At 42.7% G+C, this 25284-nt stretch overlaps 1 protein-coding gene and 1 long non-coding RNA gene across 3 annotated transcripts; one reads left to right on the top strand and one right to left on the bottom strand.

The window, feature by feature from the left end:
- Positions 1-220: 220 nt before the first annotated feature.
- On the bottom strand, positions 221-8013 carry ADCYAP1 (adenylate cyclase activating polypeptide 1). Of its 2 annotated transcripts, XM_038543703.1 has the most exons (5): positions 7366-8013; positions 6936-7046; positions 4609-4740; positions 4066-4164; positions 221-2905 (listed from the first exon to the last, which is right to left on the bottom strand). In XM_038543703.1, the coding sequence occupies exons 2-5, from the start codon at positions 7043-7045 to the stop codon at positions 2716-2718; spliced, it is 531 nt and encodes a 176-aa protein (XP_038399631.1). In that variant the 5' UTR covers position 7046; positions 7366-8013; the 3' UTR covers positions 221-2715. The 2 variants fall into 2 exon arrangements, 1 of the variants encoding a protein (XP_038399631.1); XR_005362587.1 differs by lacking the exons at positions 4066-4164; positions 4609-4740; positions 6936-7046; positions 7366-8013 and adding an exon at positions 3670-3920 and having other exon boundaries at positions 2767-2905.
- LOC119876456 lies at positions 5270-8424 on the top strand. The gene is made up of 2 exons (XR_005362594.1): positions 5270-6969; positions 8062-8424. It is a non-coding gene; the product is annotated as an uncharacterized LOC119876456 (long non-coding RNA).
- The last annotated feature ends 16860 nt before the right edge of the window (positions 8425-25284 follow it).

Genomic DNA, 25284 nt, shown 5'->3' with positions numbered 1-25284 from the left:
TTAATATCTTCTTAGCCATCTCCATCTGAGTAGCTACTTTAAATTTTTAGTTGAATTCAGTTAACACATCAAGCAGATATTAAAGTACAGTTTATGAAAATACATGGATGCTTATAGTCCAGACATGAAAGATCTATGGTTGCTAAAGAAAATATAATCCTTTAAGAGATTTTAGTTATTTCCTAAATGTCTTTTTTTCTCCAAACATTAGACGAGGTTGCATTGTTTACAAAAATTTATTCATACAAATTTTACACACTTTATATAACAGTTATCAAAGTCCTAGTTATAGATATCATGTGTGTAATAATACTTGGTTAAGATGTTTTTATAATCAGTTGCACACAAAATAAGAGCTCCAAGACTAACATCTACCTAAATTATCACTATATCATAAATCTGCTCCAGGTTAGTAAGGCTCTTGGCATTTCTAAAAAGTATACAAAAGATTAAACTGGGTGATCTCTGTAAATGCTTGCAACTAGCCACGGGAACACTAAATTAGACTTCATAAATAAAAGGTTAACTAGAGCCCTATTTCACCACTAACAGCTGACACAAATACAGAAAACTCTGCCCATTACCCAAGAAACAAATAATTAAGACTAAAATGCAAGCCGATGTGTTGCAGCATTGTAGGGCCACTAAATAGCCATCTGTGATTCGTGGCGATTTAAAAGGCGAAGAAAGGCACTAAAGCTGCAAACTGCATCCCGTGTCACATTGCCTGAGGAGACTGCAGAATTAAAGAAAGATTGATCCCGTACACAGGACTCAGGCATAGATCGAATGCCTCTGTGCTTTCACTGCAATGTGATCTCCTGGCAGCATCCATCCCGCTTGGGAATGCAAATCCAATTCTGTTTTCTTTGATTTATGACTTCATACTGAATCAAATCCATAAAGGAAAAGGAAAGGTCCTTTAAACTTTACAAGCTAATGTTTAATCGTTTCTTGTTCTCTTTTTTTCCAAAAGAATTTGTGCCTGAATTTTGGGAGTTTGGCTGGTTTGCCTGTTGTAGCTTGATCTGGTTGCTGGGTGAAGGTTCTTGTTTATAGAGATTATTCACAGGTTCAAGAAACCGATAGGAAACAGACAGACATGCTTTCTGTAGCCAAGAAAGGATACAAGGGGGAGGTTGTCGGGGTCTGTTGGAGCTTGCTTACCTCACTCTTGACCACAAATATAAGATAGTACTCATACATTTGGAGATGAGGTTTAAATGATTTATCGGTTAGTAAAACTGAGCAACATGTGAACACTACACATTCTAATATGACAAAGGTTGGTTTTAGGAAATAAATTTTACTAAGCAATAAGCCATAATGTAGAAAAATACATTTTACCTACAAACTCAATAAACAAGAAACAAAAGGTTCATATTTAGTCCATAATTACTTAGTGGTAACTACACAGGGGTTCCTAAACTTTACAATAAGTGCTTGCATAACAACAAAAAAAGTAAGTAGCATTCACAGGTTTAAGAAAAATGAATGAAAAATGGTAAACGGTACTTTCAACAGTGCAAGAGGGTGGGAAAGAGTGTTCAGAGAATCACAAAACAAACGAGTGGCTCCTACAGAGCCGGGTTCAAAGGGAGGCATCCTGGTCATATCACGAGATGAGAAGCATTGACAGCACTGGAGAAAAACACATTGTACTTTGCATCCATTTCCAATATCCAGCGCCCAAAGTCAGTCAGGCAGAGGACCTACAGTGGGACTCGGCTTACCCTCAGCATCCCAGACCTGGGGCAGCTCCAAACCGGTCCCTCTCTGGGGTCCTCCTCTGACTGCCTTATGCTCTACCTCTTCCAATATACCTGCATTTCCTTCACTCTGGTCCAATTGCCCTAACCTCGGGACACTGAGTTTCCTGGAAGTACAGAGAAGGGAGATTTCTACCCAAGTCTCCCTTCTCTGTACGTCCCCCTTCCCAACATTTACCCCAGGGAGTGGTGTGAATTCTGGAGAGAAGCACAATTTGGATTGAGCTGTTGTTTTTATCAGGAGAATTTCCTTCTGGGCTGAGAGTCTGAAGAGAGACAAGTACACATAAAAGTAGAATCAAAGAAAGCAGAAGTACTGGAATTGCCACCCAGCGAGGGGGACAAAGGGGGACAGTGCCTAGCTGGGTTCAGCTGGGACTGTGGCAGCCTGCCCCAGAGACTCACGAGGAAAGAATGCCCTTCAGCAATTCTCCCAAATCATTACCTCCAAATCTCCCTGGAGCAGGGCATCATTATGTACAGTAGCAAATGGTCATTATTAATATCTTCAGGCCTGTCGTGGATAAAAATACTATCCTTTTAATTCCATTTTACAAAAATAGGAGTAATATTCAAAACAATGATTGTCTGTTTTTCTATTTATTTTATATAAAAACATAAACAGCTCAGGCGAATTTTCAATCCTTGTGCACACTTTGTATGAACTGCTGTCTATTATACCTATATATAATTCTTAATATATATATTTGTAATGTATATATATATATATCTCAATAATTGGTCCACAAAGTATCTCTGTGCATTCTCTAGTGCTTTGTAAAAAGAAAAAACAATATTATTATCAAAATATTCATTTAATGGCTTTACTTCATACATAAATACATGTTTGGATAGAACACATGAGCGGTGACTGTTCAGTCAGTTGGGAAAGTGACTTTTCATTGTGTCAGGACTGTGTATACACAAGGTGGCTGGTAACTCATCGCTACAAATATGCTATTCGGCGTCCTTTGTTTTTAACCCTTTGTTTATACCTTTTCCCCAGGACGGCCGCCAAGTATTTCTTGACAGCCATTTGTTTCCTGTAGCGGCTGTAGCTGTCCGTGAAGATGCCGTCTGAGTGGCGCTTGGAGAGAGGCTCCGAGTCGTCCTCCGCGCCGCCGCCTAGGTTGCCACTGCAAGGACAGGGGTCGGGAAGAGGGTGTCGGGGCGGGAGACACAGGTTCAATAGCAGCGGGGAGCAAAGGGGCCCCAACCCACGCGGGAGCCCTCGGGGGAGGCAGGGTCTCCGTGCCCACCGCGCCGCCTTCCTCTGCCAGCAAGCAGCTGCGGGGGGGGGGGGGGGCTGTGATGGAAACCCTCATCCCGCCCTCCCCTCCCGGGGCTTCCTGGCACCAAATCCTTCCAGAAGGGGCCCGGGAAGAGGCCCGGGCGCAGAGCTCGCGATGCACGCCTACCCTGTCTCCAAATGCTGCCCGTTGAGATTTGACCATCCGTGCTTTTGCGCTCAATTGTCCTAACTGTTCCTCTCGCCATCCCCAGCCCCCACGTGCAAAGAAAATAACCCCACGTGCCACGCTGGCGGGGGCCCGGGAAGTTTTACACCGATCCCGCAATCCCTGGTCAGGCAAGGGCCCTCCTCCCCTTCCGCACGCTAAGTCGAAAAACGTGATGATAATAATGTAAGTCGACAGGCTGCAGGCAAGACTTTCCATCGCATGAATTATTCATTGCGAAAAATGTAATCTGTTTCCCCCTGAGCTTTATTAAAACGTTGCCTTCCGCGGAGAGAGGTTCCACGTAAGCCCTGTGCCCCGAGTCTGTCTGGCACGCGCAAAAACGGTTTCCCTAACTGCCCACATTTGAGGATTTGTTAGTTTCGACTTGAATTTACAGTAAAAGAAATGATTAAGGGAAAAGAAAAAAAAAAAAGGCTTACAGTAAATCAAAGCAAATCGTCCCGCGAAGCTGCAAGGTTTTCAATGACTCGGGGGCGGGGGAGAAAGAGGTTATTTGGTTTCTCTTTGGGGGTTTTTTGTTTGGTTTGGTTTGGTTTTTTTTTAATTCAAAACGGATCAAACTCCAGGGTTTCTCGGCCCTCTCCTTGCCTCTCGCCGCTCCGAACGGCGTCGCCCGACTTGAGCGGCTACATGCGGACCCCGGCGGGCGGCGGCGGGCGGGCGGCGCAGACCCGGGGCGCGGCCGCCCCCTCGAGCCCACGCGCACGCCCGGACGCAGGAGCGGCACCGCCCACGCCGCGCGCTCGCGGACCCCCACCACCCCCACCCGCAGCGCGCGCCCCGCTACGCCGCTTAACTCCTGCGCGAACTCTTACCCCAGGCCCTTGGCCACGAGTGTCTGCAGGTATTTCCTGGCGGACAGCGGGTCCAGGACTTTGCGGTAGGCCTTGTTAAGGATCCCTTGGGCGACATCTCTAACGGGGAGGCAAAGCGAGCGCCCGGGGTCACTGACTCGGTCCCCAGGAGGCTGTCCCCGGATCCCAGCTGCGCACGCCTGCGCCTCGGCGCTCCGGGAGGCTGACAGCCCCCCCCCCCCGCCCCCCGCGCCCTCCGGGGGCACAGAACTCGCGCAGAACTTTTTGGTGATGCTCCCGCGACTGCCTGCTGGGAACGGAGCGTTCCTGCTGCCCCCCAGGAACGGCAGGCGTGGGGTTGGCCGGGGCCGTAGACCTCTAGGTCCCACGCCCCCCTCTTGTCCACAAAGCCCGTCCCGCTGCTGACTCTGTCGCGCTCTCTGGTACCAGCCCGAGAGAAGAGAGGCTTGAGGGCTTCTAAGAAAAACGACCAGCTCGGTGGGCCACCCCCCCGCCCCTCCCGCCGTCGCAGTCCCGGCCGGCGCGGGGGCCGCGCGGGGGTACCTCGTCTCCGCCGGGTAGTAGAGCGCGTAGGCGTCGCGCAGCGCGGAGGCGGGGCTCCCCGCGCCGGGAGGGTCCGAGTCGTAGAAGTCCTGCAGCGGGTGTCCGTCCTCGTCGTACGCCTCGTCCTCCGGCCTGCGAGGGTAGCCGGGGGCAGAAGGAGCGGTCAGTACGAGTCCCCTCTCTGGCTCCGCCGGGACCCGGAGAAAGGGGCCACTACGCACGGATTGTCCTTCTTTCTAAAGATCCGCCACGGAGAACTGCCACTTCTTCCGGGGCGCGGGAGGGGGTAGAGATAAGGCGGAAGATATTCCCCATCGCTCTAAGCCACTCTCCGATCCTTCCCCTCTGGAGGATAAAGGGTCGCCCTGCAGGACCCTGGGAAGCCGAGAGGTCAGCGCCGACCCCGAACGCCGGGCCGCGGGAAAGGACTACCCCCTACGGGCCTGATGCCTGCCCCACCCCAAACAGACAGCCTCGGGCCGGGAAAAGAAAGGTCCTCAGAGACCAGGCGCCGCCCAACGCGAAGACCCGGAGCGGGAGGCCCAGGGCGAAACCGAAGGGCGGTGGATGGGTGGGGTGTGGGGCGGCCGACTCCGGCAGCCACCCCCACCCAGCCTCCGTGCCCAGGGGAGCCCTTCCCCGCGCAGATGTAGGTCACGGAGAACCTCCGACTTCTATTTTGGGCGGGAGAGGATCTGGCAGGAACATGAATAATAGATGCCCCTAAACTTAGCCTGTTTGGCTGTGGCTCACTCGTTCTGTGGCACGTCCGCGCACTCTGGTGCCACGCGCCCGGGGGATGTGCCAAGCACACGCGACTTCGAAAACTGCTGGGAGTGAAACAGGACTTTTAAGTCCGCCGAATAAACAGTTCGCGCTAAACTGTTAGCGATGTTGGGGCGGCGGGAAGCGAATGGGTCAACAGAGGTCCTAGAGCCCGGAGGAGCGCCGCAGTCTCCAAGTCGCCCTTGCCTAGCGCCTCAATCCTTGACATAGGGCGGGGAGGGGTGGGCTAAAACACAAAACCCCCTCACTTTGGGCCGCCGGAGAGACTTGGAACGCGGCCAGGGCAAGCAGCGCTGTCTAGTAGGGTTTAGAGTCGTACTTCGTTATCCTGCTTGCCTTTCCTCCATCCCTGGAGAGGTAAAGACGAGGGAAGCACATCCTTCCGTTCGCCCCACACCCGGCCCTTCCTTAGAGACGCACCTCCCCTATAACCCGGCGTCCCATATTCCCTGAGTCTTTCTGGCAACTCTCATCCCTGCCCCGTGCCTCGATGCTGGAATCCTAATGTGGAAGCCAGAACCCATGTCTCCGGCCAAATCAGTGGTCAGCGACCCGCCTAAAGGCGACGGTTCTTGGGCGCGGCTGCGAGAAGCAGCTTTGCCGGCAGAAAGCGCGCTCCTAGCTGCAGGGAGCCGCGTGCACCGCGGGGCGCGGAAGCTGCGCTGCAAACGGAGCGTCCACTCCCCAGCTGACCGCCCCGGGACATTGGGGCTGCGTAAGGAACCTAGCAGCGCCAACTGATTACAACCAGAGTTATGAAAAAAAAAAACCAAAAAACAAAAACACGGTTACTCCAGCCTCGGGCGGGCAGGATTGTCCTGGTCCTGCCTGCCTGCCTGCCTGCTTTCTCTTCCTCTTTCCCTGCATCCGTTTCATCCGTTTCTCCCCTTCCCTTCCAGACTCATTCTTGTTCTTCCTTCTCTCAAATCTCTTTTCCTCAACTATACCCGGCCAACACTCCCCCTCCCCAAAACAGTCTGAGACTCAAATTGCAGATGGAAAACCTATCACTTGAAAGAAAGCTCTTCCAGGGGAAACAATTCGAATTGAAGTGAAACGGAGATCAGAGGAGAGAGAGGAAGACCCCGCCCCGATAGTCCAGAACAAGCTGTAACAAAGCAAAGTCCACGGAGCTTCACGCTCAACCCTCCAACCTGACTGCGGGAGAGAGGAAGTTCTAACTCAGCTAAGAATAAGGAAAAGAAGTCAAGCTCGGGGCCCGGCCCTGCCCCTCCAGCGGGCGGGGCTGGGGGAGGGGAGGTTTCTCCAGCAGGCTGAAGCTCGGTGGCTCTACCCCGGCCCCTTGGCTGCGGCGGGCTGGGGGAGGGGCGCTGAGCCGCAGTGGCGCCTGCCTGGCCCTCGCGCGGAGACGGAGACCCGGCCAGGGCCCCGGACCCGCGGCCCGACCCCGGCTGACAGCGGCGTACTGGGAGCCCGTGGGGAGATGGTCGTAGCCAGGACCGCGGAACTGCAGGAGGAAGACCACGAGGAAGTGTTGGGGGAAGCCAAGCCTCAGCTCAGCCTGGGCGGCCAGCACCTACCTGATTCCAGGGAACCGGAGTCCTGCGGCGGCAGGTGAGCAGTAGACGCTGCTGTGCATTATTATCCCATAGACCAGGAGGGCCAGCCTCGCTCCGCTACACATGGTCATTCTGCGCAGGAGGGAAAAGAGGGCACGCAGCTGTCAGAACGCCCCTGGCCTTTCACCCTCCAACCCCAAGAAACTCTCCGAGCTGGGGGAGGGACAGAGCGAAGCTCCGGCTCCCGGTGTTGAATACCGCTTAATGATAGCCCGTGGGCGCCTCTCGCTATAGTTAGGAAAAATATGTATGTGTATACCCAGTGCCCGATAACTCGCCAGACCTAGTCCGAGGAAAGCTAACTCGTATCCTGATGCTGGTGAAAGAATCAGCAGTCAAAAGAGTCCTTTGGTTTGGTAAGATATTTTTCCCCTTACCATTCAACTCTTACCGCTGCTCGGAGAGGGTTTGTTGCCAAGTAGGACGGCGGGCAAAAGGCTCCTCCAAGTTTCTGCGCTGGAGTCACAACCCAAGAGACATCACCGTCTGGCGTTAGTGTCTGAGAAGCCGCAGGAAAGAGCTGGAGCAGCAGGAGGAGCTGGAGGACTTGTTTGCTGAGGCCAGTATTCTGTTCAAAAGTTTGGAGAGGACAGAACTAGGAGGAAGCGTGACACCGAGAGAAGGGGGCGAGGAGAGAGATGTACAAGGAAGAAAGAGGAGGCGAGGAGCTAAAGTGGGGGTGGGAGATAAAGTGGTCTAAGTCCACCAGGAGAAAGAAGTGATTAAGGAAAAGAGGGAAAATCAAAAAAGAAGAGGAAGGAAGAGAGAGAGGGCCGAGGCGGCTGGTGTCTGTTGAAACCGCCTGGTCAGGCAGTTGTGCAAGTCGGCAGCGCCTTCTCTGCTCTGAGGTCCCTCTGGCTGCGTCTGAAGCTGCGGCTTCTGCTGCTGCTGCTGCCGGTGGTTACAGAGGTGACCGGCCCTCTGCTCCTATTTATATGTGCAGTTAGCAGAAATCTATCTGAAGGTGGTTTTAGAAGAGCCTTCCTTGTCAACATCTGTCTGCCTATGGCCTTTAAGTACAGAATATTTTGTTGCACTGTTGCGCTCCGATTTTTATTCATGGAATGACTTCCTTTTTTTTTTTCAGTCACGTAATGATCGGGTATCAGAAAAAGACGTCAGCATCCTAGTCCCTCAAGGAACATATTAACTATTCTGTGCTGTCCTCTTGGATGATAAGATCCGGAGTCATCGACTTCTCATAAACACCTTTCACTCATACAATCCAATTTTTAAGAAGTGCAATTATTTTGGTGGTTTTCAGTTTTGCCCATTTTTCAGGGATGGGTAAAGAATTCATAGAATTTCGAGGGTGGCAAAAGTCATGTTTTTGATTATGGCCCTACAATTTCTCTTTATTTTTCATCAAGCCCCAGCAATCAGAGCTCTGGTCTCTGGAATTAAGCACCATCAAGCTCTCCTATTAATAAATTTAATTTAGATCTCCTAATTTCTTACGTATGTTCTTTTAGATAGACAATTAAATGTGGAAGTCGTTTTGTTTTTAAAGGGAAGTCTTGGAGGATTTTCAGTAAATCGCTAATGAGTCTGGCTGTCTTTGACAGTCTGGCTAGGAGTAGATTGATTAGAGTTAAAGCTGCCTCCGGAGCATGGCCTGTGGAGCTGTCCAAGCTCTTAGTGCTGAACTCTGGTCGCAGATACTACACACATTGAAAATTGCCATTGGTTTAATTTTTCACCAGAGCCTCTATATCTGAAGATTTGGCACTAAGAGTATTAATGTGGCGATTCACTGTCCAAGTTCCCCCGCTGTTCAGATACATTCCCCCCCTTGCAGTGTCCATGAATGCCCTTAAAGCTGAGAACAGTCATGCCCACATTTGAGTAAAGGGCATTCTGTTTCCTATTAGTCTTGGTTTTTAGATCTCTAGATGGCCTATTTGGATATCTTCACACTTTCTGTGGCTCTTACTGATTTTAAAGATTGAAGTTGTGAAATTGTATTATCCACAAAAATTGAAATTTTAAGAATTTGGGAGTGAGAAATATGTTTTTCTCCTGTATTTGCAACTTGAGTTCTGTTTGGGGAAATACAGACAGACTGGGAAAGCATGAGGATTCCCAGTACAAGTTCACTTGCTGAGGGTTTCTAACGGGAATCCCTCCATTGGGAACCGTTAAATTTTTTTTTAGCTGAAAATGACGTGGGAAGAGGAAAGCAATAAGAGAAGACTACAGCCACCCGGAGGCTTTCAAGCCCCTGGGCGATTTAAGATTCCTAAATTTCTACTCCAGTAAGAGAAAATCAGGTCTTTTTTCTTTTTATTGCTCAAAGGAAATAGAGCCATCAATAACCATTACTGTGCATTTTAATTATTTGGATCCTAAACAAAACTTAGAGGAAATGGCAGTTTAGTAGGAATATTTCCTATTATAATTTGGAGCTAACATTTAAATAAACTATATTAGTTCTGCGTGCTTTTTCTAAGACAAAATTATAATGCTTCTCATTCAGAATGTTTTTCCTACTTTCTTTCTTTTTAAAAAGATTTATTTATTTATGATAGACATAGAGAGAGAGGCAGAGACACAGCAGAGGGAGAAACAGGCTCCATGACAGGAGCCCAACATGGGACTCAATCCCGGGACTCCAGGATCACGCCCTGGGCCAAAGGCAGGCACTAAACCACTGAGCCACCCAGGGATCCCTGTTTTTCTTACTTTCTTATTTAAGATTTAATATTTCCTTCAAGAAGACAAAGTTTGCTCATTTCCTGACCATGAAGGACCAGAAGCCAAGTGCTTCTTCTTAGTTTATTCCTGGGGATGCTTCAGATTGCCTGCCTGCAATAAAGCTATGAACCACAATCGATGTGGGAATGTATCTCTTTGTCTCCAGTGCATATGTTCGCCTATTTATGTTGGAATGTTTACATGCATGTGTGCTGTTTAGCTCTGCCTCTGGAGTAAATTCGCATACAAAGAGCCTGCGGTGAACACGGCCCACCAGATAATCAAGCAGAGACATCTTTCTTACCAAAGCTCCCAAAGCTATTACCCACTGTGACTTTCCTGCCTTCCGCCTTGCTTCACGTCAAAGGTGAACCCGATTAAAATCCTTACTCCTCTCCCACGCGAATTCTGAAATGAGTTCAATCTGTAGAAATATTTGAAAATTTCCAAGACTTCTTGTACAAATTCACTACTCAACTTTAGTAAAGGGAGCCACCATGTGGGGAGAATGTTGACTTCATTGCCTATCAGCGGGAAAACCACAAACACCATTAACTTTGTGGGGAGGATGATGGAACTACTGGCTCCATGGCCCGCAAGAAACCAGGGTACAGTTGTGCCACTTCCACTCTGCTTAGCTTAGGCATTCAGGACCTAACTTAGAGGGCAACTCGGGACACAGCACTCCAAAATTAACGATTTTGCCTGAACCCATTCACGAAAGTGAAAGACTATGCAAAGAATTCATTTTGAGATTCCCAGTCACTGACCTCCAGAAAAATCAAGCTTCTGAGATCCAGCCCTTACTTGGCACTAAGACCCACCAAGCCCGGGCCCATCAAGCCCGGACCCACAGCGCCTGGGGGAATCGAACCCAGGACAGGACCGTCCCACAGATTTTTTTGTGCCACTGACCATCTCTGATTAGGCGAACGTGGCGCCCTTTAAGCAAGGAAGTTTCCCTATTCTCTAAAATCCTGGCCCTGGACTCTTGAGCCGAGGGATTACCGTGAAGGCTGCGGAAGTGGAGGAACTAGAGGCTGAGGCCGGAGCTGCGAAACTGCTAAGAGTCTAAGGTTGTCCCCCTCCCCACTTCGCCAAATCCACCGGTGTGAGCGCAGGCGCTTTCTGCTTTCTATTGGATGTTGGCAAATATGGGGCAATGGATGTCTCAAAGACCCATACTACCCCCAAGGTATCCCCCGAGAGTAGTAATTTGCCGTTCATGTCGAGAAGCATTCTAACTCAAGAGCGTTAACGCTGCCTTCAGAGGGCCTTTGTGTCTGGAGAGCGGCAAAAAAAAAAAAAAAGTGCATCAGGCAGAAATGCGGAGCTGGAAGGCTCCAGGCCACCGAGGCAAGCCCTGACGAAGTGTCCCGCCCGAGGCCGCGTAGGAAACAGCGGCTGGTAGGGACTAGTTCACTGCAAATGCAGGCATCGATATGGCTTAAAGGGAGGCCTGGGGCCTGAGCAGTGTATCGGAAGGGCGCACAACTAACGCAGCCTTTCTTGGAGAAGGGGAAAGAGGACGGAGAATGAGAGGAGAACTGGGGCAGGACAGGACAAGGGGGAGAGCCTTCCAATTTTATCCTATCACCGTGTTTCTCTCCCAAAGAGATGTTTACATCCTCTAATTGAAAATGGCAGGGGAGAAGAGGGAGGGAATGAAGAAGGGACCCAAACGTTAGAACTTCCACTTAACAGTTAACACAAAGGAATTTCAAGTACCCTCTCCTTACAGCCCCGCCCTGTCCCCACAAAGTTTGCCAGACAAGTAGAAGAATTCCTAGGCAGCAAAGTTTCTTTCCAGGCTGTGGAGGCGAAGCCTGGCATAGACTAGGCAAGATTGGAATCATGTCTAGTTAGAAAAGCTAGTGCAACTACGGAAATCTTCCCAGTGATAAGTTTCTCCTTTGTTCTCTGAGAGCTGGAGCCAACGGAAAGCATCACTTTGGGGCTATGCCTCCACCTACCCAACACAGGCTGTTTGAAAGTATTTGTCAGCGGTTTAGCGCCGCCTTCAGCCCAGGGCCTGATCCTGGAGACCTAGGATGAGTCCCATGTCGGCCCCCCTGCTTCTCCCTCTGCTTTTCCCTCTGCCTGTGTCTCTGTCTCTGTGTCTCTCATGAATAAATAAATAAAATCTTTAAAAAACATATTTGTTGAAAATGGTTAAAGACCCTTAATTTCAATCCTCTAGTGTATTAACTGCTTTTGTCCTATTTGTCCTTAAGGTATGAAAACAACTTTTGGTCTGAAATGGCAAATGCTAGCTACAAGTCAAACCAATATTTGCTTGAATTGTTTTTTTCTGGTCACTTGACGCATCTGTCTTTGCTGAAGTTTCAAGCCTTGAAACTTCAATCAACATTCGATTTAAAGAATGCTTCAGCCCTTGAAAAGGTGAGTTTTTGTATCCAAACAGGAGGAAAATGTCTAGTATATTTACTGAGACTTTGAATTTGCAGATGGCTTCACATTAGCAAATACCTGGCATAGACAAGACTCAGATCCTTAGGGTAAGGATATTTCCAACACATTCCTTCTGGCCTACCTATGCATCCTACACATAGTTTCCATGTGTTCACTTTTCCTTTTCTGGCTATGTGGCCCTCCCCGTTGTCCTGTACCTCCACCATCACCATTCCCTACCCTCACTGATTTTTTTTTAACCATATGAAAGGACATGTTTGCATACAGCATCTTCATAAATTCCTAGTATGAATATTAGTAAATCAGATTGGAAAAGTCCTATATTCTCATTCTACTCATTTCTAGCACTGCTTAGTATAGGGATCAGGCTATCTAGTAAGCTTTTTCAGTGAACAAGCTTGATGTAAAACATTATTTCCTCATATCAGTAACAAAAGTAAATTACAAACCATATTCAATTTCACTCTAAACTTTTTCTCTTCTGACTCTTCCAGAAAATGTGATGACTAATGACTCACTTCATACCGATTACACCTGTAGGGAAACCCAAATGTTCTGCAGCAGAACATCATGACCATTACTTACTGGACTGCCTGCATCATGCCCTTCTGAACGCACTATGAAGTAAGAAGCTGATGAGCTTACCAACAATGTGTCACGATTTCTCTGACCTTCCGAATTTAGTGCTTCACACACTCTGAAAACAACCAGGAAGACTTCCCAAGCCACATGAGCAAAAGCATCTCTCTAATTCAGGAACAGAATTACACACTCACAGGGCCAAGAAATTTGGTCATTTGTTTTTAGACAAAGCAAACACTCAAGAAGCAAAAACTGGGATCTAATCTTCACTTCAGGTTTGGATGATTTCAACTGTCTCACATATGTGGCTCTTCTAAGACCTTATTCTCTAAATGTTTGTTTACTGGGTACCAAAAATATGTACCCCAGACTTCACTGTGCAGCATCTGCCATATTCTCCTGAGATTTCTAGAACATGTCCTCTTAAAAGACAAAAACAAGAACATCTTCTCTCTACTTCAGTCTAAATTCTCTGATCATACAAGGCTTAATTGCAGGAAGAAAAGCTTGGAGAGGATCCAGGAAACCCAATATCCTAAATGCGTTTTTATGACAGCTTCTGAAAATGTTGGAAGATCTGTGTGTAAAATAAAACAAGATTTCTATGTATAAATCAAAAAAGGATAATGGTCTATGAGTTCATAGCATCTTAAAACTTCATCCTCTTGGTTTAGACTCTGTTTTATATATCTGTGAATATAGGTCTCTTTGTAATATATTTTTGAAAGATTTTATGTATTTATTTGAGAGTGCATGAGCACAGTGGGAGAGGGAGCAGCAGACTCCCTGAGCAGAAAGTCCAATACAGGACTATGGCTGGATCCCAGGACCCTGAGATCATGACCTGAGTGGAAGGCAGACACTTAATGGACTGAGCAATCCAGTTTCCCTTCTTGGTAATAATTTTGGAGGCTTTGTTTTTCATTATCCTTATTTCTAGCACTTTGTGGTAATAATCATAACTCTGCAAAGACTTTTCAACTAATCTTTCTCTCCACCCAAATATACACAGGCATGATTTTAAGTTATCATCTGCTTAGAATACTATTATATTTCCATGAGTTTACTATTTTAAAACTTCAATTATTATTTCTTTATATACTTTAAAATTCTTCCTTCCATGGGACTGCATGATTTTGCTACTCATAGTTAATAACAGCGATAATAACTATTTAGTGAACACATATTACGCTAAATACGTGACTAGAATTATTTCCTTTACCTTCAAACAATCTTTTTTCTAGACACTATTATCATTCCATTTTACAGATGAGAAGCTGAGGGTTAAGTGGCTAGATAACATAACCAAAGTCACACAGCTTGAAATCTCTGTAATGCAAAGATTCAAATTCAATTCTCAAAAAAAAAAAAAAAAAAAATTCAATTCTCAATTAACCCAGTCTCTTTTTCTTTTTTTTTAATTTTTATTTATTTATGATAGTCCCACAGAGAGAGAGAGAGAGAGAGGCAGAGACACAGGCAGAGGGAGAAGCAGGCTCCATGCACCGGGAGCCCGACGTGGGATTCGATCCCGGGTCTCCAGGATCGCGCCCTGGGCCAAAGGCAGGCGCCAAACCGCTGCGCCACCCAGGGATCCCAATTACCCCAGTCTTAATGACCTTTGTATATTATACTGGCTTGCACATTTATTTTCTCTAGAGTTGTTATAAATACTAGCTACTCATTTAATATGAGTTTTAATCTGTGACTTGGCTCAACTAAGAAGAAAATGGATTTCTTATTAATTTTCAAATTAAAAGTTATGTTTCATATGATAGGAATCAAATGCTTTTAACACAATACAAACTGGTTAAGTTAGACTACAAACTTTCCTTTACAGAATAGATATGCTTCTAAAAATATGTGCACTAACAGTGCATGTATTCTTATTTATATACATCAAATTGTTGAAAAGGCAAAAAAAATACTGCCATCCTGAGTCATTATTTAAAATGATTTCATACCTAAGAATGTAGCAAAAGTTTCAGTGATGTGTTTAAGTGGAAAAAAAAAGTATTACTTTGTAAGATCACCATTTATTAGCTATAACATCATCATCATATCTTATTAAATCATCATGTAATTCAATACCACAGAAACTCTTGATTCCAGTGAGTCAAGTGTTTTGTGAGTCAAATGACACAATATATGTAAAAATGTTTTACAAACAATAGATCCTCCTTCTTTGATAGCAGGAACAAACTCTGTTACCAAACAATGTCCCATTTAATCCTTTTATCGCCCTGGGAAGTAGAAAAGGTACTATTCCTATTTTTACTAATGGATAAACCAAGATCCTTAAAATTGAATTAACTTGCCCAAGGCACACAGCTAACAGGACGAAATCAGCTTTTCTATCCAGGGCTAGCTGTTTCCAAAGTTACTGTGCTTTCTACTACCATTTGACTTCTCTGTTATTACTGTATAATTACAATTATTATTAAAGGGAAAAGAAGCATCAGCTTTCATAAAAGCACATGATTATTTAACAAAACACAAGTTTTAAGACAGTGGTTGAACAATTTTTCTTGCTTTTCCTTGACATTTTCAAATAAGTGAAGAGATTATGTGCAAGTATCATTTTTAAGAGCATTTTAAAGAAATAAGTAACAAATGAGGTTGCACCACAGGTGTTAAAAATGTGATAAAGTTGCAGCAATTCAAACAGTGTGGTGCTGGTGAAATATTATATCCAAGGAATAAATATCAAGTATATAAATATAAAGAAATAAACACAATTATGTAATTCCCAGTAGAAAGTACGGAATATTGCGACAACTGACTATCCACTTGGACAAAGAAGAAAAATCAGATTGCTCTTTCCTATTGTACAACAATATCAAACATATGGATATGGACTACATTTTTTTGGACTACATTTTTTAATATAAATCACAAAAATACTAGAAAAATACAGAAATAATTTTAGGATTAGAAAGGAAAGACTAAAAATATGAAAGAAACCAAAAAGAAAGGAATTGAGAGATTGACTAAAATATTGTTTAAATTTCTCTGTATTAAAAGAAAAACTACAAATAAAGTTAAATGGCACATTAAAAACTTGTTGCCATTGTTTATGAAAAATAAGGAATTCAAATTTTCAAAATATAAAGAACTTACATCACCCAGTGCTCATCCCTACAAGTGTACTCCTCAATCTCCAACTGAATGATTGGACCTATTCAATCCATCCCGGACTCCCCTCCCCACCCCATCTGCCCTCTGGTAACTATCAGTTTGTTCTCTGTAGTTAAGAGAGTCTGTTTCTTGGTTTGCCGCTCTCTTTTTTCCCTTTGTTTTGTTTCTTATATTGCTCATATGAATGAAATCATACGACATTTGTCTTTCTCTGACTGATTTATTTTGCTTAGCATAATAATCTCTAGCTCCATTCACATCATTGCAAATGACAAGATTTCATTCTTTTTTATGGCTGAATAACATTCCATTATATTTATATATATATATAAATATAAACATTATATATATAAACATTCCATTCATTGGAATGAATACATTCCAATGGAATAAATAACATTCCATTTCATATATATATGAGATATATGTGTGTGTGTATATATATATATATATATATATATATATATATATATATCACTTCTTTATCCATTCAGCTATTGATGAATAATACTTGGGCTGCTTCCATAGCTTGGCTATTATACATAATGCTGCTATAAATATAGGGGTGCATGTATCCCTTTGAATTAGTATTCTTTGAGTAAATACCCAGCAATGCAATTGCTGGATCACCGGCAGTTCTATTTGTAGCTTCTTAAGGGACCTCCATATCATCTTTCACAGTGGCTACCCCACCTTACATTCTCACCAATGGTGCACAAGGGTTCCTTTTTCTCCGCATCCTCACCAACACCTGTTTTCTCTTGTGTTGTTGATTTTAGCCTTTCTCACAGATATGAGGTGACATCTCATTGTGGTTTTGATTTGTATTTCCCTGATGGTAAGTGATGATGAACATCTTTCATGAATCCATTGGTTATCTCTGTGTCTTCTTCAGAGAAATGTCTGTTCATGTCTTCTGCCCATTTTTTAAAATTTTTTTTTAATTATTTATTTACGATAGTCACAGAGAGAGAGAGAGGCAGAGACACAGGCAGAGGGAGAAGCAGGCTCCATGCACCGGGAGCCCGACGTGGGATTCGATCCCGGGTCTCCAGGATCGCGCCCTGAGCCAAAGGCAGGCGCCAAACCGCTGCGCTACCCAGGGATCCCTTCTGCCCATTTTTTAGTTGGATTATGTTTTTTGGGTGTTGAGTTTATACACCTGAAACTAATATAAGACTGTAAAAAATATAATAAAGTTATACTTACACACACACACATATACAAAAATAAAATTCCCATCTGAAAAAAAAAAAAAGTAAGTCATTAAGTACAGCATATATCTTTTTAAGGTAGGAGTATCAAAGAATTTGTGGACAACTTTTACTTTATTTTTTTTTAAGATTTTATTTATTTATTCATGAGAGACATACACAGAGAGAGAGGCAAGACACAGGCAAAGGGAGAAGCAGGCTTCATGCAGGGAGCCTGACGGACTCGATCCCGGGTCTCCAGGATCACACCCTGGGCTAAAGGTGGTGCTAAACTGCTGAGCCCCCTGGGCTGCCCTTGGACACCTTTTAAACCACCAAAACAATGTCATAATTTTTACTGTAAATAGTCATATATCTTTTGAAAAGAAATTAAGAGAAGGAAAAGAAATATATATATAGTCACATATTTTTATACGTAATTATTATTTCTGGTTTCTTTATCTTTTCTAATAATTCATGGATCAGCAAACTAGAGTCCCTATACCAAATCAAACCCATTGCCTGTTTTTGTATGGCCTTTGTGCTAAGAATAGTTTTACATTTTTATATAGTTGAAGAAAAAAATCAATGGAAGAATATTTTTGTGATGTGAAAATCACATGAAAATAAATTTCAGTGTCCATAATAAAATTTTATTAGAATATAAAAAATATATTTATATAAAGAATTTACAATCCATAAAGAAAAGACAATCACACCTAAATGCAAAGTTGGTAAAGGATATAAACAAGCAATTTTGCTAAGTTAGAAATATGAATGGCCAACATTTTTGCACAAAATTTTTCTTTTTGCAAATGGATAGTTGTCCCAGTATCCTACATTTTCCATTGAAAATTACCTAATAGTATTTATTTCCTTATATTTATGTACTTTATTCTTTCCATCAATTCTGTGTAGCATAAGTGGTCATACAATTACAATTAAAATGTCATTTTTTAATTTACCAAATTGGAATGATTTTTTTAAATTCCACTATGCTGTATTGTCAAACATGCCAGATAATATGTGCTCTCAAACACTACTGGCAGAAGTATAAATTGATCCAACTTTGCCAGAGAGTAGTTTGTCAATTATGCATAAATTTGACCCACTGATTTTACTTCTACAATTTATTCTGAGGAAGTAAGCATGTATCTCTCCAAAGATTAACTGCAACCCTATTTACAACACCATTGACTGTGATAAGGAGCATTTTAAAACAACCATAAAATGTCCCATAATAGAGGACTGATCAAATTTCCTTTAGTACATCCCTACAATGGAACATCATTTCTGTTGTAATGATGAAATGGAATTATGCCATAGAAAAATCTTTAATAGCATGAAAAGATGCTCACAATATATTATTAAAGAGAGAGAGGAGATTATAAATCCACCTGTACAATTCAATAACAATTTTGTAAAAAACATTTATACATGTGCATCTGGAAGGACATATATTAAAGCATTAACAATATTCAGCACCAGTGTTAGGATTGTGAAAGGGATCATGGATTCTTTTTATTTTCTTTTTGTGCTTATCTACTTTTTCTTAATAGTTTTTAAAATGAATATCTAAACACTTATAATAAGAAAAATAAGAATGAGACTTATTTTTAAATATAACACATGGCTTTTCTTTATTACATTTCCAATAAATGTGTACTTCCTCTTCCTTAAAATTTCTTTTGTCTTATATTGAGCTAAGGATCCATTTGATTCTTCTCATCATGGATGTCTGATATATGACCTCCACTAGAAAGTTAAAGGCAAATCAGAACGGAAGGAAGAATAAAATCAAGACAACACACTAAAGAAGCAAGTGGAGCAAAAGCAGATGAGAGAAGAAACATAGTAAAGGGGAAAGCCAAGCAATACAGCCATCAACAGTGGCCATGTCCTGTGTGTATATCAAATTTTCTCATGTTAGTTCATTACTAATAAGATTAATTGAATGTTTAAATCAAATTTGTGCTGAACGAGGGTAAACTGTATTTTGGATGTATAGTTTATCCTAAATTACTCAGAGGTGGTTCATCTAGCTTATGTGTTATTTAGAATTTGGCACTTTTTGATCCAAGTCTACTGTCACATTTTGTGAAACCAAGGAGGCTCAAATATTTAATTGTCTTCTTTTTTTTTTAAGAGTTTTATTTATTTATTCATTAGAGACACACAGAGAGAGGCAGAAACACAGGCAGAGGGAGAAGCAGGCAAGTATTCGATGTGGGACTTGATCCTGGGACTCCAGGATCATGCTCTTAGCTAAAGGCAGATGCTCAACTGCTGAGCCACCCAGGTGTCCCTAATTGTCTTCTGATCTTCCCCCTCTTTATAAAGTATAAACCTTTCCATGCCAGGTTTCAGGGCTAGTTATTATCAGGACTGAACAACATCTAGCAACAGGATTGGTCAGATGCCGTGTTTAAAGCATCATTAGGGATCCCTGGGTGGCGCAGCGGTTTGGCGCCTGCCTTTGGCCCAGGGCGCGATCCTGGAGACCCGGGATCGAATCCCACGTCGGGCTCCCGGTGCATGGAGCCTGCTTCTCTCTCTGCCTGTGTCTCTGCCTCTCTCTCTCTCTCTCTCTGTGACTATCATAAATAAATAAAAAATAAAAAAATAAAGCATCATTAGTTAGAATTTTCAAGAGGTGATGTTATGGATTGAATTATGTCCTCCAAAAAAATATCTTTTGAAATCCTAACCTTCCAGTACCTCAGAATGTAATCTTATTTGAAAATAGGGTGTTTGGGGCAGCCCAGGTGGCTCAGCGGTTTAGCGCCACCTTCAGCCCAGGGCTTGATCCTGGAGACCTGGGATTGAGTCCCATGTCCGGCTCCCTGCATGAAGCCTACTTCTCCCCCGCCTGTGTCTCTGCTTCTGTGTGTGTGTGTGTGTGTGTGTGTGTGTGTGTGTGTGTGTGTGTGTGTCTCATGAATAAATAAATAAAATATTAAAAAGAAGAAGAAGAAGAAAATAGGGTGTTTGCAGATGTTGTCAAGTTAAGATGGGGTCATTAGGGTGGTCTGTAACTTAACAGAACTGATGTCTTTACAATATGGAGAGATTTGGATACAGACACACATATGCACAAAGAGAAGATTATGCAAAGAGGCATAAGGAGAATGCCATGTGATGATTGGAGTGATCATCAAGCCAAGCAATGTCTGGGATTACCAGAAGCTGAAAGAGGCAAGGAAGGCTTCTTCTCCTAAAGGTTTCAGCAGGAAGATGGCCCTGCCAACACCCTAACTTAGACTTCTAATTTCTGGAACTGTGAGGCAATAAATTTCTGTTGTTCCAAGCCACTCAGTTTATGAGTACTTTGTGACCACAGCCCTAGGAACCTGATAACAGGAGATATGAATCCCCTTTCCAAAAAAAAAAAGCAGTAATTCCCAGAGGATGCTGGAAAATACTGAAAAGCCTTCTAATGAACTGCTGTAAAGAATGGAGGACCTGGTCCTGCCTCCATAAGCAGGTAAAACCTCTGCCTGTTTCATGCATGCATTTTCCATCTTTAAATTGGGATAGAATTCTGGTCTCCCCCACAGGATTACTGCACAGAATTAATATATTAAAGCATATTGGGAAGCACTTTGGGAAGAAAAGGAGTACATAAATATAACAGAACCAGGTTAAGTGACACCATAATAAATATGCTGAATGGAAATGGCTACAGGACCTAATAGATGAAGGCAATTGTTAATTCCATCTAATGCTTTATAAATGGTTTGCAATCTTATGATACTTCTTAGTGTGTTAAAACAAGTTACTATGCCACCTTAATCCACAGTGTACAGATAGGGTTATCTGTGTAGAACTGACTGTATGGTTTATATACAGTAGGGCAACAGAGTGTGATGGTCACTCCCTAAAGGTCCACACAAACCCCTCAGAAATAAGACTGTGCCAGAAAGGCAAATGTTTTGCTAAATAAATAAAATCCCTTTAGGAAAACTGCATGACTCAGAGTAATAGGCAGAGGGCAAAAAAAATAAGGAGGCCATAGGACCTTTCAAACTGAGCACTAGAGGACTCTGAGACACATAGGTTCTCAATTTAGTGAAAGGCACTCCTCTATAAAGTCAGCTTCACTCTGAAGGCAGAATCATTCCTCTTTCTTCTCCAAATGCCTCTACTACAGGGATAAACATATTTTAGAGTAGGAAAGACTTTTGCCTGTTCTCTTCTACTGTAGCCTAATGTTGAATGAACTTTTACATTTTTTTAAAGATTTTATTTATTTATTCATGAGAGACACACAAAGAGAGAGAGAGGCAGAGACACAGGCAGAGGGAAAGGCAGGCTCCATGCAGATAGCCTGATGTGGGACTCGATCCCAGGTCTCCAGGATCAGGCCCTGGGCTGAAGGCAGCACTAAACCGCTGAGCCACCCAGGCTGCCCAACTTTTACATTTAGAAGCAAGCCCATGGGACGCCTGGGTGCCTCAGCGGTTGAGCGTCTGCCTTTGACTCAGGGTGTGATCCCAGGTTCCTGAGATCGAGTCCCACCTCGGGCCCCTTGCATGAAGCCTGCTTCTCCTCCCTCTGCCTGTGTCTCCCTGCCTCTCTTTCTGTGTCTCTCATGAATAAATAGGTAAAATTTTTGAAGAAAAAAAAAAGAAGAAGCAAGACCTCCCAAAATGTAATGCAAATATCCCAACTCTTGAGCTAAAGAAACTCAAAATTATATAAAACTCTAACTATGTAGTACCACATATAGCTGCACATAAAGTAAGAGGAGTTTCAAGGGCCACAGTTTAGCACTGTTATGTGCAGCCATTGTCAGTAGACCTCTACCGTATCTACTGAAGCCAAATCAAAATTTTAAAAATACCAAGCTGGGTACATGGGTGGTTCAGTTTGTTAAGCATCTGAATCTTAATCTCAGCTTAGGTCTTGGTCTCAGTGTCCTGAGTTCAAGCCCCTCATTTACCTCCACACTGAGCATGGAGACTACTTAATTAAAAAAAAAAAATCACCAAGTATTTGTCAACTAATGTCATATATGGAAAGCACTAGAGAAACTTAGACATGTAAACTCTCTACCATCAAGAAGTTTACAATCAAAGTAACTGGAATCAAAATGCATTTTTGTAAGTTGTCGAGTTCTTGGTATGGACCTAATGTATGTTGAAGGCTAAATTCCCAGTGTAACAGTGTTTGGGGGTGAAACCTTTAGAAGGTAATTAGGTCACGAAAGTGGAGCCCTCATGAATGGAATTAGTGCCCTTATAAGAAGAGACACAAGAGAGATCATCTCCCACTCTGCCATGTGAAGATACAGCAAGAAGGGAGCCATCTGCAAACCTGCCAAGAAGAAAACCTTCACCAGACACTGAAGCTGCCAGGGCCTTGATCTTCAACTCCCCAGTTTTCTGAATTGTGAGAAATAAATGTCTGTTGTTTAAGCTACACAGTTTACAGTGTTCTGTCATAGAGCAGCCTGAACTAAGACAGCTCCTGAAATCAGATCCTCTCTACTTCTCCGCTACTGCTATCAGAATATATCTACAGATGTGCACAACTGCCACAAATATGATTTGTTTGAAATCTCCAATAAATATCTCAGTTGAAGAAGATGGGCTTAGCAGTAAGGCATTCCCACTCACGAGAATAACTGCTGGGCAGGCACGAAGTTTGCAAACCATTTTTAAAAATCATTATGCTTACCTGTTCTAACAAAAAAATTAATTAAAAATTAAAAAGGAGGAAGAAAATTTTGAGAACTTTTGGTCTAATGCATTGGTTTATATCAGTTAGACATGAAAAGTGAGAGAGGAGTCTCTAAGGAGAGTTTAAACTCCATTTATTTTAAGTCATAATATGTGTAACCTCCACTCCAAACTCATTTGAATAAAAAGTTGTTTTTAGCCAATGGTTTTGAAGTTCTAGAAAATGAGCATGTCTGAATGGATGTGAAATGGTTACAGGAGTTTAGTCTATAGCACTCTGAGCCTGAAATTTTTAACCCATGGGATTCTAATTCAGGTCATATTCACCACAGCCAACCAAAGGGAGTGTCCCCATGTGGCCTGAACCAAAGCAGTTTTAGAGTGTTAGATTGTTCTCTTAAAATGTTAAAGTTGTCTGTTACTGTTCAAGAATGAGTTTTGCACTTTCAAGCTTCTGTTATTCTAATTAAATGGCATTGTGTAAAAAAAATTCGTATGTTTATAAAAAATACTTAACCTACAAAACTTACACTCCCCTAAGACAGATTTTACCTAGACCATGTTCTCTTCCTATCCCACAATAAAGAGAACAAAACAGATGTATCTGTTACAAATATACAATACACATACATACATGCATACACACACTCCTTATTTACATTGCTCTCATAGCACATAGCAGATTCTGCACAATAGATGAACAACTAAATTAGAATAAATAGAAGAGACAGAAATTAAATGTCATCATTCTTACAACTTCATTTCTTTTAGATTTGCCCCCACGGTCTTGTAGGGCATGAGCACATATATTAAACAAAAATTTTATGACTTATGACTTCTACCTCTTTGTTTTCCATGGTTTTTTATGAAAGCCACATCATATTGATGTAAAAACATGCAAATGGTCAGATACAGAGAAATCTATATACCTTAAGGGTCACAAAAATTGTGCGTGTTGGCAACCCATCACGACAGAGATTCCAGCCTTCTGGAAATGTGCTGTCCCTTAATCTGGGTGATGGTTACATAGATCTATACTTCGGTAAAAATTATCAAGTTGTGAATTTAAGATTTGTGCACTTTAAAAGTGACATCCCAATAATCTGTTTATTTCTACCAGTTAGGTGTGCTCATATCCTGTTCAATATTAGATAAAGCAACAATGTGTTGAGTTATAAAGTAATAATTTATAGATAAATAAATTAATGAGAACTAATACAATTATTGCATTTTAAAGTCATGAAAATCCTTGAAGCATGTATATAATTGTTAAATATACACTTCATGGCCAAGAATATGGATTATCCATAAAATCAAGGATAATTATTAGTTGGCAGTAGTTGAATCTGAAGGACTAACAGGATAAAAAAAATTGTCTCCTAAAACTTAACTCTTCAGTTACATAAACACAATGAACACAGGTAGACCAAGGCCACCCCTGTTGAATGCCAGACTCTTTCATCTTTAAGGTTACCTGGAACTGGCCCTAGGAACCTAAGACCCACAGAGAGTCATGCTGCAGCTGCTGAAAACTCATTACAGTTTCTCAGTCCTGTTCAAGGCCTTGATGGGGCTGCCCCAAGATATGCCACTTTGGCGTATTGATTATTTTGGATTAAGCTTATTAAAAAAAAAAACAGCTGGTGCAAGAAGGACACACTAACCTTTGTCCCCTTGAAAATGGGGGTACAGGGAATCTACCACACAGAAGGTACTCTGCCTGTACCAGGAGAAAGGGAAACATCACCTATCTCTGGTGTTAGGGACTTTAGTGTTGAGAAGGAAACGCACCTTGTAACTTCTTCACTAATTTACTACCAAGCCCAAATTTCTTTGCCTTGTCAATTCTTCAAAAATTTATTATTTCTTTGCCTAAAAAGTATAAAAACTATTTGCTTTGGTCACTTCTTTGAGTCTCATATGTCTATGAACTCCTGTTCATATGAAATTAAATATGTTCTTCTATTCTGCTTTGTCTGCTGAATTATTAGATGAGCCAAAGAACCTAGAAAGGAGGAGGAAGAAAATTTCCTCCCCTACAACCTGAATACAGAATTCAGCAGCAGTTTGTTTTATATTTTTTGAATTTATTTATTTAGAATCAATTAACATATAGTGCATTATTAGTTTCAAAGGTAGAGTTGAGCAATTCATCAGTTGCATATAACACCCAGTCCTCATTACATCAAGTGTTCTCCTTAATGCCAATCACCCAATTACCCCATCCCTACACCCCTCACCCCTCCAGGTATCCACAGTTTGTTTCCTACAGTTAAGAGTCTCTGATGGTTTGTCTCCCTCTCTGATTTTATCTTATTTTATTTTCCCTTCCCTTTGTCTTACTTTATTTAACTGTTTTGTTTCTTAAATTCCATATATGTGAAATCATATATTTGTCTTTCTTTGACTGAATTATTTTGCTTAGCATAATACCTTCCAGTTCCATCCATGTGATTGCAAATGGCAAGATTTCATTCTTTTTGATGGCTGAATAATATATATATATACCACATTTTCTTTATCCATTCATCTGTCGATGGACATCTGGGCTCTTTTCATATTTTGGATAATGTTGACATTGAGCAGCTT

This window comes from Canis lupus, chromosome 7 (genome assembly GCF_011100685.1).
Source record: "Canis lupus familiaris isolate Mischka breed German Shepherd chromosome 7, alternate assembly UU_Cfam_GSD_1.0, whole genome shotgun sequence".
In the NCBI taxonomy this organism is placed as follows: Eukaryota; Metazoa; Chordata; class Mammalia; order Carnivora; family Canidae; genus Canis; species Canis lupus.
This window is presented reverse-complemented; position numbering and strand designations above follow the sequence as displayed.